The 14,144-nt window shown below is 39.9% G+C and overlaps 1 protein-coding gene across 12 annotated transcripts in view; it reads left to right on the top strand.

Moving 5' to 3' along the window:
- The window catches only part of LOC308479371 (ankyrin repeat and SAM domain-containing protein 1A-like), a 112,629-nt gene that overhangs the window by 66,860 nt on the left and 31,625 nt on the right, over positions 1-14,144 (top strand). For all 12 annotated transcript variants that reach the window (XM_081010011.1, XM_081010008.1, XM_081010004.1 and 9 more), the window contains 2 exons: positions 714-780; positions 10,055-10,161. In XM_081010011.1, coding sequence (XP_080866137.1) covers positions 714-780; positions 10,055-10,161 — 174 coding nt within the window. The remainder of the gene's footprint in view (positions 1-713; positions 781-10,054; positions 10,162-14,144) is intronic.

Raw genomic sequence — 14,144 nt, 5'->3', positions numbered from 1 at the left:
CTAGGTCTTTGAGCATACAAACAAACCCAAAGAAGCTCCTCCTCCTCCTTCTTTCTCCAGGATTGCACAAGAAGTGCCTGGGCATCAAGCTCTGTAGGTTGAAGATCTGCTTAGATGTTGGTACATAAGACCACTTGTCAAAGTACTTTTTAAAAGATGTAGAGGTTGTTTTTTAAAAAATAATAATATCCAGAATGTGGCATTGACTGCAACAATGGATTCCTTTTTTTGAGATATAAATGCTTGGGAGCATCTACATGAACCTGTAGTTCAGTTAGATTGACTGGCTTCTCTCTTCCTGGTTGAAATGTACTTTAAAATACTGCTGCTATCTGTTCATGGTTTCCAGCTCATCCTAATGTCTTTGCAGGCTTTCAGTAGAAGCAACTTGGTATTGGGTTATTTGCCTTGAAGGTTCTCTTCTTAGCTGGAGTGGCATATTCTTTATTGGTAGTGGGGAGTTTCTGTATTTTAAGGTGAGATCAGAGGAATAGATTATTCTATAGTATGAACAAATGTTATCACTTTCTTGCTAGTTATCAGCTTGGTAAGATGCTTCTATAGATTTCTCTCTCTTATATTTACCATGAATTTATTATTTCCAGACAACAATACAAATCTCTTGGACGTGTAGCTTTATACAATTATAGGATTAAGAAGCTCTCTAGTCAGGTGTTGCTCAATTATCACTAATAATTTCTTATGTTTTTCAGATTGAAAAAATAATGAGCTCCATTGGTGAAGGCATTGACTTTTCTCAGGAACAGCAGAGGATTTCAGGTACCATACTGAACTGCTAAAGGGTGTGAGTCAATTCAAACAAGTGAGAGAGCAGTACAAAAAGTTGGGCCCATTTGGGACTTACCATTGAGGAACCTTGTATTTCTCAACCCCATAGTTGAGATATGCAGCTATCTTAAGGCTTCCCTTTAAGACCAGAAATCCAGATAAGAGGCAGCAATTTGCTATTCTGCAGTCCCTGATTAGATGGGGATATCCATCAGCATTTATCTGCCAGCGGAATGGCCAGGGTTGGGGAACTCCCTGGAGTAAATTTGAGGGTGTGGAGTTTAGAGCTGTACGAGGGAGAAGAGAAAGCCAGCTTTCATGATATTGGATCACCCCTCCCCATGCTTAATTTAATGGACTGGCTACCCCTCCCCCTTTACTACAACTCCACTTTCACTGCTGCTCATACCATACATTTTATCTGACCCCAGTTTTGCCTTCCTTCACTTATTTAGATATTTGTTTGTTTGATTCTGTTCATGAATTACTAACCATAAAGTATCTCAAAATGATTTAACACACTAAAAAAAAAAAATCATATATGAAAATAGCTTTAAATCCAGTACAGATTCAGACCAGGATAAAGATCTCCACTTAAAAGGCTTGTTGAGGAAGGAAGCACCTCTATATTTTGTTATGTGCTGCGCACAACAGAAATGGGCTCTGTGTTCAGAGAGTTTACAAGCTTTGGTGGGGTTAGGCAAAAAGAGACTACAGGGCAAAATGCAGCAAGAGCAGGGCTTAAAAAAGATCCAGTACAATGGATTCCTTGTAGTTTTATCTGCTGCCTTTTTTCTACTTAGGTCTATTTGGCTCTTTTTTTCTTTCCTTTTGTATAGTTTTTGTATTGCATTTTTAAACATTTTAAATACTCAGGGGGAAAAATACCGTCTGTAAAAAAAGAGGAGAAAGGGAGGAGAAGAGGGTGGGACACAAAGCACTTTTCAAGCAACCTTAAACCATCAGTATAAAGGGCCCATATATCTGATAATTTCCTGGCTTGATTTCATTCATGAAAAATCACTTTCTGGATCTTGATTCTTGCATGTACATGAGCTAGAGCCCTACTTGCCCTGGGAAAAGATGCCTTTTATACCAGTTTCCTCAATCCCTTGCCTTCTTTCGTGGGCAACCTTGACTGAGAATTTCTGACAAAGGTGGAAGACTGCATCCTAGTTCTGCTCCCACCCCCATCTTCTCCAGCCTTCAACAGTAATTTGTAGCAACATGAAGTCCTGAAGGTGGCATCTTCAAGTCATTGAAAAAGCCTTGCTGTAGTAATTAAAGCACCATTTTCATCAGATTGCTTTAAGGAGTCTTGTAGTCTGGGGCAAGAGGAAGGAGAATAGCAAGGTTTTTTCAGCAATACTTCCTCATATAAGGAGTAGAGAATAAGTGATTTTTAAATTATCAGGAGTTCATCTTTGGTTAAACCTTGTGGCAGCTTGTGGAATATTTTAGTGCAGTGTTTCAAAAATGTGATGCAGAACAAAACAGCAGTGACAGCCCATGGCAAAAACATGAAAACATTCAGAGGTGCTGCTGCAGACTGACTTGCTTTTCAGAAAACTACCAGAAACGTTCCAAGTTTTTACAGCTCATTAAAGGGTGCTAAAATAAAATAAAATAAACCACACATTTGCTTCCACACCTGGAATGGAAGCATGAAGTAAGAATGTGGATTGAAATACAGCTACAAGCTGTAAGCTACCGCTTAGTTCTGATAACCCCACAGGTCCTCAGAGAGAAGACTGTTATACCCCCTTGCCCCACCCAGTTTTGCAGAAGCATTTTAAAAAATCTTAAATGAGCCTAAAGTGGTGAAGAAACCACAGAAACAGTCCAGTGAGGACTGATCATATTCAGCAGCCAAGGAATTTTTCAAAGAAAAAAAGCAGGAGGAGAGAGCAAGGGGCATGCCCTGTTTGGATGAAATGGCTGGCTGGACCTCTGAACAGAGAACTTGTATTAGGAGGGAGGGGACACCGCAACATCTTGTTGCAGTTTCCACTTTTTTTTAACGTTATAAAGCAAATTATTTTTACAACAAGTAAAGATAACAATATAAATAACAACTCTTAAAGAATGCATTTTGGAAATAGGTTATTTTTCTAAGATGAAGCAATAAATACACCATTCACTTTTAAAACTTCTTTTCCCTGGTTGAGAACTTAAAAAACAAAACAAAATCCATGCCAGGCCAAACAGTATAAGTATTTAGCCGGGTATATCTTTCATATTTGTAGCAGACAACATAGAAACAAATATGTAGTGCTATACATGAACCTCATACATGAAGTCTCATCTGATACCACAGACTTTTCAAAAGTGTTGCGTTGACCTATATGTTAATGGAACAGCTTATATAAAAAAATTTTATAGGATCTTCTACACAAGCAATACAATACAGGCCAAGCACCTAGTAATCTATGCAGAAAAGACTGCAAGGTGGGAGTCACTTATTTCAATGTGGGTTTTAAAGAAGACCAGTGTATTTATGTTCATCGATCTTCCTTGTTTGGCAAAATTGCTTTTTCTGTAATTTGGTTGACGCAGAAAAATGTACTTTCTGGCAAATCAGTTAAACTAAAACAGATCAGAGCTGCCATATATAATTTGCTTCTGTCAGTCGCCGTTGGCCCCCCCCCCCCCCGGCACTCCATAATGCTGTTCTGATTATTTGTTTATTTTAAAATATGAATTTATCAGCAACCTTTCGTTCTTGCTGGCCCAGTTCATGTGTTACAGTAAACTACAGCCAATGGTTCACTGTGAATGCGGACATTGCTCCTGCTTCAATTCTCCCTTACATCAAGTGGGAGCAACTAACTACAATCATTGCCTTCGCATTATGTCCTACCTGGGGATCAAGATTTGTTTGCTTCCAATGAACCATGATTGGTAAGCCAAGAACAAATATTGGCATAACATCTTGGTTCATTTGGAGTGGAACAAACAATGATTCCTGGTTTGGATGTAATGCTAAGTCACGGATTAAGGTTTGTTGCTTGCGCTGGCTAAAGGAGAAGTGAAATAGGAGTCTCGTGTGTGTCCACAGAAAGTGTATGCCATTATTGGAGCACATTACTGGAAGTCATTCAATTTTCCTATAAAATGACCTGATCTGACTATGTGACTGTAGAATACAGGTTATACGAAGGAAATTTGCTGGAGCTGCAGTCCAAGCAGATCCTTTCTCTCCTTATTCTGTAACAAGTTCAAGTTAAGGAATCATTTTCAAATTAGTTTAAGTTTCAAAAGAAACTATCAGGCTGTTCTTTGGATTGGATTTCCGACCTCAGCATATTATGCCCCTTTCTGAAGAGGCTCAGTAATTGGTCCTGTTCGTATAAAGAAACCCTCCCTCCTTGCTTGCCTGCCTGCAGCGATCTTTTCAACTTACCGAAATTTACTCGCTTAAATTGGATAAATATTGCAAATGTGTAGCTGTGCGCTTAAATTTGTCATCTGCTTTTAAAGGCATTTTGTGATACATATTTTTATTAATGGACAATGTAAGTGGAGGAAGGGTCCATTGTGTTCATAGTCATAATTCTCTGATACAGGAGCAATGAACATTCCAGGAAATACTGCATAGCATTCAGCCTTGCTGAAAGTGGTTCTTTTTACATAGTAGAAATAACAATTGCCTAGTGGAAGGAACTGATCTGAGGCCTTTGGAACTGTGCCACTCCCAGTAACATAGCCTTTAGGCTACATGTTTATGTGTGGCCCATCAAATGAGACTTGCTTCTCCTACTGAGTACTACCATTAGAAATGGGTTGTCCCTCTCCTGCTTGTGTGGACCATAACACTCTATATTCTGTTGTTCAGTGTCACTTAGACTGGTGGCAGTTAGAACTTCCCGGTGTCGCTCGTCAAGTTTTTGTTTCGTCATTTCCGATCTCACTTCAAAGACGTGAATTCCTAGGGTTTGCTTTTCCTTTAATTCTAAAATTAGAAGTGAGCAAAGGGCTATTCACAAGTCTACAGGTATACTCAAAGCATGGAGGGCGGAGGGGGTCATGCTAAATGGAATTATGGCAAGGGATGCCTATACATGTGCAGCTGAGTTCCTGCTGATATAGAAATTCTGCATGCACACAGCTCCCTTGCCTATGTTCTGAGCAGCATGTGAGTTGGTGCCAGGATCCACTTAAATAACGGGGGCAGCAGGCACAGTCTTCCTTTTCCTTCCACACATTGGGGTTATGTGTGAAAGGGTCTCTTATGTATGTCCCTTGTCTCTGTTCATGTACCAGTGACTGAGGTAACCAACCTTTAAATTTAAAAGGCTTGGGGTCTTCTTGCAGAGACTTTGGCAGAGGCTGTAGACCTTTCTTTCCTTTGGGATGTGCGGATGCCCTGTTCAATATACTGTAAACTGCTACTGCCGAGATGGGATTCTAAAGCTTTACAAAGAGTGAGCATTCTGTCCCAATAGAAATGTGCTCACTGATCCTTGTCCATGAACATTTTCACTAGCACCACTGATTAAGAAATCTATTAAAAGGGCAACACATCCTCTGAAACCTATCTTTAAAAGGGGTCTGCTACATGAAAACAAAAGCATTTGTTTTTCTGCAACAACTTGGCCTCAGGCCTCTATTTGTAATATAAGGTTTGTATACTTTCTATCTGGTGTTAATCCACTTAATATTCTTACCCTTCTGCTTGAAAAAATTACTGTGTTGGAGCAAAATGGCTTCATGGCATAAAATAACCCTCTCTTTGCTGCAGTTTTTTTTTTTTTTTTTTGCAAGAGAGGATTCCCTTGGCATGGAGAGGTTGTATATAGTGTGCTGGTTTTATAGTGATTTCATCCGTCATTTTATTACCCAAAGCCAGAGAAGAATGAGTGGCCACTGCAACGGCAGTTTGCTTACATAAGTCTTGTTGCATTAGAGAGAATTTGGTAGCTAGTTAAAAAGTATAGCTAAAATGTGCTGTATTGTGCTGCACAAAAGCTCATTGCAATTTGCATCCAGTTCATTATTTTAAACACTATAGTAAAGCTGACAGTATTATTCAGTGCAGTGAGTTAATACCTATTGTTCTTTTTGAGGATTGGCAATTGGCACCAATGTTCTCCTTTTGGTACAGATTGGTACAGACTAATGGCTTCCCAAACCACTGACTAGGATCCACTAGTGGCCTCAGTGCCACAGCCTGTCCAAGGCCTCCTCACATGCCTGCCCTACCCCCTAGCCATGCCACTGCATTTTGGTTGGACCAGTGCCAGCACCCATGCTGAGTACAAGTGATTGAGAAGCAGAAGTACAGTGAGGGAGGAGGGAATGAATGTCTCCCTCCTCTGAGGATAAAGAGCCAGAGGGAGGTGTTGAAGGAAATGAGAAACTAAGATAAAATGCTGTTGTTAATGAATATTAATAATAAATAAAATGGGAATAGAAAGGAAAGGGATAAAAGAAGAGAGCTGTTATAGGAGGGATGAATGAAAGAGGACCAGGAAGAAGTTGGCATGCGGAGGTTAGGGGTGGGGTTAAGGTCCAGTTGAGTGTGAAAGCAGAATTGGAGAAGAAATTACAGGACATGACTAAAAATAGAGGCATGTGGAGGTGAGATGTGGGGAAATATAAAAGAGTAAGTCTTCTTCATGTAGAGCCTCTGGATCAGCAAATTCTACCTAAAACGAGGAGACTGTCACAATACCTCCAGAGCAAATGTCTGTGCTTAGCTTGAGGAAACCTGAGCTATGAAACACCTCACTGCAGTGAAAATGCTGTGACAAATAATTTAGCAATTTCCAAAGATGGATGATATATTTGTAGAAAATGATGTCAGTAATTGCCACCTGATTATGCCAAACTGCCTCTATCTGCCACCATTTTGAGATGGGCTCTGCCCCTGCCCCACCATTTTGTAACTGGTGGACCTCAGTAATTTTCAGCTATCTGAAGCAGGCCCTGGGGGTGGAAAGTTTGAGAGCCCCTGGTCTAGCCTTTTCTTGGTGGCTGTAGTTGATATGTTTTCAATTTAGCACTCAAGTTTGCATTAAATGCACTAAATGCATTCTCTAATGCAGACCATGTATCAAGATACTGTCTGTTTATGTCTAGGCACATGCCCAAAATGAATGAGTGGTTTCTCCAGTAGCCATAGTCTTATAGTGATGTACAAACATGAAGGTACAGTCTTGATTATCAAGGTCATTTTGCTTTGCAGCCAGAGGGTTGCAATCCCATTATAATAAACTGCTACCAAATCTAAGGTGCTCAGGGTTAAACTAATGTAATAGCCTTCCTGGTGGCCAAAATGTTTTGGTGCTGCCTGAGTGAGCTGTCCCTAGTTAAACACAGAGGGTAGGATTCTTTTAGCAGAAGCCCTATGCAAGGGCTTCTGCTTGGGCAACAGGGCTTTCCACACAGCATCTCCAAAATTGGCTTGGGGTGGATGGGAGAACCCCCAGAACAGTGCATGAGGAGGGAGGATAATTTCATTTGGCAAACTAGTTCCAACTGGCAAATTCTAGCTTAATTCTCTTTTGCCATGCTATGCAAATGCAAAACACTTTAGACTTAAGTGGAAAACTATGAAACTGTCTTCATCAGTATCACAACATAAACAATTTCTTCAGACTCTCAAACTTGAAATGGAGTTGTGTTTTGATTTTGACTTTATATTCCAATAGTTAGGTGTTGGAAACTATACTTACTACAAAAACGCTGTTTAGGGCCTTTGCGTATATTCTGGCTCTGGTTTTTGAACATCCAAGCTAAAAACTTTCAGGGCCTTTGTACACTGCTTCTCCCAAATAATTATGAGGGGGTTTAGTAACTTGACTTATTCATCCCCCCACAATGGCAATTCTGTTCCCCAGTAGCTTCACAAAAGTTGCCTTTGGTGTAATAACTACAGTATCTGATCAGATCCGTGAAGGCAAAGCATCTTTAATAATCCAAGACGAAGCAAATGCTACATGCAGGCATATAGAAAGCTGGTGTAATATGTTTGTTTCCAATTGGTCTGACTCCCTTCAGTCATGCTTACCTTTCAGTATCTGAAAATCTCAGCTCACGTCTGATAAATTAATCCCCACATACTGTATCCGTTTTATGCTGAAAAACCACACCACATGGCTCAGGGTAATCAAACAAATTTTGAAATTGCAATTTGAATATTGCAAAGCTGCCGTCTTATTTCTCTCTCCCTTGCCAGCTTCTGTTCTGAAACCTGATCACTGCTTCTGCTGGGAGGGGTGTGAGCACTAGGGGAGGGGAGGGAACAGCCAGTGAGAGAGCGAGAGACGTTGCAAGTGTGGAGCTTGCTGCCTTTAGACAAAGCAGTCTGCTGCAGCTCTCTGAAAGGGACACATGCTTGCCTGGGAAAATACCAGAGTCCTTTTGCCTGCTTATGGAGTAGAAAGGAATCAGCCCTGGATAAGGAAAGAATCTCTGGCTAGCAAGAGCCTGCTGCTTGGAATTTGGGGATATAGATGCTGTCCCTTTGCCCAGGCTTTGTCAGAGAAGGGAGGAGGAAATCTTTTGTGAGTGCTGCATCCCTTGTGCTGCAGTATGCATTAAGAAGGCTGGCCAGCTCCCGAGCACTCATTAACACTGACTTGCTTAACAGAGGATCTTTTCTGAAGGCCAGCGTAACAGGATCTCTAACCCCTCGATTGTTCAGATAATAGCCAGCACTGCATTGTGTAGGCAGTCTGGAAAGAAAGGGGTGGAGGCTAGTTTAGGATGTTCAGAACTTCTGATAACCACAGGGTTCAAAGACTGCAACCCCGGTGTCCTCATCAATATTTTGCAAATGCCCTTCAGTGACGGACATGCTAGGAAGACTGAGAAAATTCTGCGTGACTTGCATAGCAATTCCTCTGAGGACTGCAAAGACGTGGGCTCTGAACTTTCCTTGCTTCATCAAATATCACCAGTTCTGCACAGGGAAAGTAACAAGTTCCTAGACTCTCCTCTGATGTGTGGAGGGAAGAAGAGGCGTTCCATATAGCTTCTACGGGGCTCTTGGAAGAATTTATTTCTGACTAACCAGCTGAAAGGAGGTGCCAGGACATATCTAACCCTATCTGCTGCGGAGAAAAGGGGAGGGGGCGTGTTCATCTTGCTTGGCTTTCCTCACCCCCTTAAACCAACGAGCTAAGATGCTTTGTTCTGAAAGCTGTTCATTATCTCAGTAAGGAATTTGAAGGTAGTACTTGCCTTTAGTGGAAGAAAATGAAGGACGGGCAAATACAAGTCAACAAAGAACTGGCAGGAGCAGGCATGTTGGGTGGAAAATGAGCTGACCATTTATCTTTTTGCTCAGACTGGATGCTCCGGTATACTTATTTGTTCCAGTTTAGATGTTGACGCTGGTTCCCAGCCCAGATCAGTCAATACCGGCTGTCAGGATGTCATGCATCTGGATAGATGATAAAATGACAGTGGCAGGACTTCCAAGCTCAGGCTTGTTGTCCCTCATGCTTCCACTCCTTATAATAAAATAACAAAGAAAAGCCCGTACCATGGTTTGCCTGTTCCGGGACTGTTGGGGGAAAAAAAGTATAAATCTTTATTCTTCTACTGCAGTTTGTCTTTTTTGTTTTTGTTTTTATTTGTCTTGCATGTCTTCCTTTGGACAGCTGTTCACTAATCTGGCTGCTGCTGCTTTTCTGAACACCCATCGTGTCTGTTTGTCTCTCTCAGCTGCATGAAGATGTATTTTCTCTCTAACTGCTTTGCACCTCCAGTGCTAACAGTCTTCCTTACTGGCCTGTTGTACAAGGTAATGCATCTGAAGTTGCATGGATGCAAGCATCTGCTGGGCTGTGTTTATTTGTGAGCTGGCCCTCTCTTGTCTCTCGTGCCTGTAGCCTTGGCTTGGAATGTTGCCTTGGAAAGTTTTCAGCCCCCTCAGATGAAACAAGGAGCTGACCCAGGAGTCTTGTGAGGTTTGGGATGCTTTTGCCTGGCGAGGAGCACACTTGAGCCAGAAAATCAGTGCATGTGATGCCTTGGCCCCAGGAATGGTTCTAAACAGCTTGGATTCAGAGTTTGTTTGAGTATAACCGGGAGACCGATTAACGCTCTAGTTTGAACAGGACAGAAGCTTATTGTTCATGGTTTGTGTACAGAAGAGGAACTGTCTGTCAGCTAATTGTTGTACTCTGGCCTTGGTTTGGCTTCTTTATGGTAATGACTATGATGTGGCAATGCCACCTGTCTTCCTCAGAGTGCCGCTGCTACCGCCTTAATGGGTTTTCCTTTTTCAAGCGTCTGCCGATTCCTCTCTCGTCAGGTTCACGGATGCTGGAGCAGAGTGTTGGGGAGTGGCTGGAGTCCATCGGCTTACAGCAGTATGAGAGCAAACTGCTTCTCAATGGCTTTGATGATGTTCGCTTCCTGGTAAGTAGCTTTGTTGGAAAAAGTTACAAGGTTTTATTGGGACTTGCAGAGCTTACCTTTTGGAAAGCAAATTGAAACTTGTTTTGTACAATACAGATATATATTTGCATTATTTGGATCTCAGATAAAGCAGTTTATGCAGCACTGTCAGATCAAATTAAACACATGAAAGGCAAGGCTGAATTCTTTTGATTGTCTGGATGAGTACGGACATAGCACAGAAAAAATCATTTTTTGGGGGGGGGTTGTTCAGGTTCTCCTATGAATTCATAAAAATCCCAAACTCATAGAAAGAACATCAAGAAAGCTTTTCTAGATGAAGGGTTAAACTGAAGCTGTGTTGACACCTGGGTAGTAGCTTAGTCTTACTTTGAGAGTTGAGCTACCAGCTTCAGATGGAAATGAACGACAGAAAAATGTTTGAATTCTTTCTGCAGTTGTTAACTCCTTGAACATTTTCAGCAACCTGCAGGCTAGAGATTATCTTGCTGGAATGATTGCATATGAATGTATATTTGGGGGCTTGTTTAAATGCTGCTGCTTCAGCTGGTAAAGATGCATTCTATACTAAGTATTGCAGAAGCAAACTCCTGTGCTTTCCTCTCTAACCCATTTCACATATGTAGGATGGATCTCAACTATTTTGTTTTTGTTTTTTGTTTAAGAACCCGTTCCCAATACTTCCTGATATCTATGGACAGGACAGTTCAAAACAGAATAAGCTTTGGCCATTCTGGTTAAATTACATAATAGGTGTAGTATCCTTGCCTTGGTATTCATATCACTTAGCTTCTTAAAGCACAACACTGTTTATGCAGTCATTGTTGCTGAACATTAGTTGGCCCTGTCAGCACTTAGCTAAATTAGGCTCAATCATTCATCAGCACTAGGAAGGAATAGATCCTTACCAAGGGGATCCTTGCTGAGTTTGAATTATTAACATGCCAACTTCCTTTAAGAAGTCGTTTTATGGAAGAAGCAAAGGTTCAGCATCCAAAAATGATGGGTTATCACCCTTTGGTCCATTTTCATAGAAAATGTAAACCACACATTTGCAAATCCTTAATCACAGTAGACTTTTTTGTCAGTCTCCACCTTCCTAAAGGCAGATGCAAAGGATTTTGAATTGCTTAAAAAAGCTTGAGCATAGGAATGTCTCTCTGTTCACTTTGCTGATTTTTCAGGAAAGGTCAGTATCTAATTTCAGAATTCCCTGCAGGTCCAGAGTTTGAAAACTGGTCAGATATCCCTTCCTGAACATGTTAAAACACTAGCCATGCAAAACAAGTAAAATTTCTTTTGAAATGGAGACAACTCAAATCTTTTAGCTATCAAAGTGGACTAGGCTTTAGTCTTTCACAAAATCTCGTTAGGGTTAACAACTTCAGGTAGTGCTTTTCTTAAATAATCAGAGTAGTGTTTATTTGTTCACTTAAAGGTGTAGCCTTCACTAAGAGTTAGATTTAGGAAGATTAACAAAATATTAACTGTTTACAGTTAATGACTATTCTGTAAGTGGTGGATGATTGGAATTAATAACACCTATACAAACTGTTAGTATCATTCATACTGTCAGGGGGAATGTATTTAGGGGACAACTTATTTATAATTGCTCCTTCTAATCCTCTTACAAGCATTTAAAATTTAAATTCCCTCTATTTCAGACTTAAGACCACACCTGTCTTTATTGGGACTCCATTATTGCTGCCACCTTGAATTTTTAGGAAATTATACTTTATATTTTACAAAGCAGGAAAATGAAATAAAAGGAACCTGGATACATTTGCCAGGCATTTTTCTTATAAACAATGACTGTCACAATGCCCATATCCAGTAGTTTCAAAAGAAAGAGAACCAATTTAACAAAAGAAAGAGAACCAATTTACTATCTTAGTCCCATCCAGTGCAAATGATTAGATAACTTTCTCCAGCATATTTTAGATACCTCTTCTGAAAGAATAATGTGGCAATATATTCGTGTCTTAATGGATGTTGGCAGACATAAATACATGTTAAATATTTTAATAAACAAAGCACTGCTAAGTGTATGGTTTATTAATTTTTGGCAGTTAACATGCTACTTTTAAACTCCTGGCTACAGAAGAAAGTAATATATTGTATTACCATATTAGTTCTGTTAAGAAGTGCTCCAAGCTTTGGGCTATTCTGCATTTCCTTTTTAAGGATCTTTCTGAAGTGGGAAGTTTTGAACCCAAATACTTGATGCAGCTTATCTGACCTAAAGGCAGATTCTTGTATAGTTGTTCATGAGGTTACACAGCTGAATAAGAATGGGGTGTCAGATGTAACTTTTGCGCACATTAGGAACCATGTACTTGTGTGACCATTTTTCTTGCTGCAGTGCTCTTTATTACAGAATAATCAATTTCAGAAAATAGAACAGTGACATGAGAATCTTCCCTAAGCCCTTTCCATACCCATAATTACTTTCAATACCCTGGACAGCTCCCATATAGTACATGGTATATAACCCCAAATAAAGGGCTGTGTAGTCATGACAGAAAAATGGATGTTGGTTACATTCTTTCGTTGGGATATTTTGAGTTACAAATACTCTCCTTTTGCTTTTGGTAGAAGAAGTGTAAGGATTGCAACTGCTTCTTTGTGTAGCAAGAGTAGCATGTTTGCATGCTGCACTTCGTTTAAAGTGATCTCTTCCTCAAGGATTGTAAGATTAAATTTTTATGGTATGATCCCTGTGCAAGTTTCTACATTTCTTGGAAGCAACAGAATATGTTTCTCTTTAGAGTTTTAGTTGAGTTCCATGGATGGCTCGTTCAACCTATAAAGGGCATCATTCCAATTCTGATTTTCATTTATAGTATTTTCTGACTTTAAAGAACACATTTCAGGGATTGAATCACTGCAACTCTGTTCTCTACCTTCCAGAGCAGTTTGATGTTCACAAGAAAGCCTAACATTGCTGCTGCACCTATTTTAAAGTGGTTGTTGCAATCCATTTTTTCTTTCATAGTGATGCCTTTAAGGGTACCTTTTTCAGTAACAGCTTAGTTCATAATTCTTCCATTATCTGTTACAATATATACATGCTTAACAGATTTAAGTTTTAGCCAAATAAGAAAGTGAAGAATCATAAATGCTACCCCCCTTATTTTCCTCATCAGTGTTAGTAGTTTTCACATCTGGCTTTTGGTTTTCATAACTGAATTAAGCTGCAACAAAAGGAGTTCACTTTTGAAAGTCAGTTTCTTTTTCCTGGTCCAGAATCTAAGCATATGCATGTTAACTACATAGTTCATAGTCCAAAACTACTTATTAGGTTTCACAAAGGGTTCAGACAGCATAAGCCAGTTGGGACAGAATTCTCTAGAAAAAATCTGTTGCTTCATTTCTTATTTTGCCAACACAGATTTTTCAGATTTTTGTTAAACTGAATAATGCGTTTGTGAGCTTATATGGTTCTTAAGGATTGGCACAGATCAAAAGGGTTGCATTAAATCTCACTGTCACAGAGGCTAGCAACGCATGTTAGGTAATGGGTTGCACTTTGCCAGGTAGACTATTAGGCTAATTGCTTTAGCAATAATAAAAATTAAGTTGGGGTTTTTAAAAATAGAACGTAGGCTGAATGATGTGAGATTCTGGGTTGAACTATCCAAGATACTGCACAATTTTTCTTACTGCTTAGAACTATATCAATAGCTCAGCAATGGGGCAAGATGTCTGAAGAGGATGTATAATCTTCTGTTGTAAATTTTCAAAGAAAAGCTGGATAAGTGCTTGAAATATATGTCCTGCTTTATGGAAGAAGGTAAATTAGGTGAAGCACACGCACACATACCTTCCTGATGCTGTCCAGTTGTGTTTTTCTTTAAAAAAAAAAAAGCATCAGAAATAGCTTTCCTCAGACAGGATCAAATATCTCAGGCATTGAAAGTAATATTAGTGTGAAATGCATTTTGCCAGAGCTGGACAAATGCTTTTCATGTTCTGTTTAAAGT

Source organism: Podarcis pityusensis (assembly GCF_964106645.2).
Source record: "Podarcis pityusensis genome assembly, chromosome: 6".
In the NCBI taxonomy this organism is placed as follows: Eukaryota; Metazoa; Chordata; class Lepidosauria; order Squamata; family Lacertidae; genus Podarcis; species Podarcis pityusensis.
The sequence above is the reverse complement of the archived record's forward strand: the minus strand, read 5'-3'. Positions and strand labels throughout refer to the sequence as shown.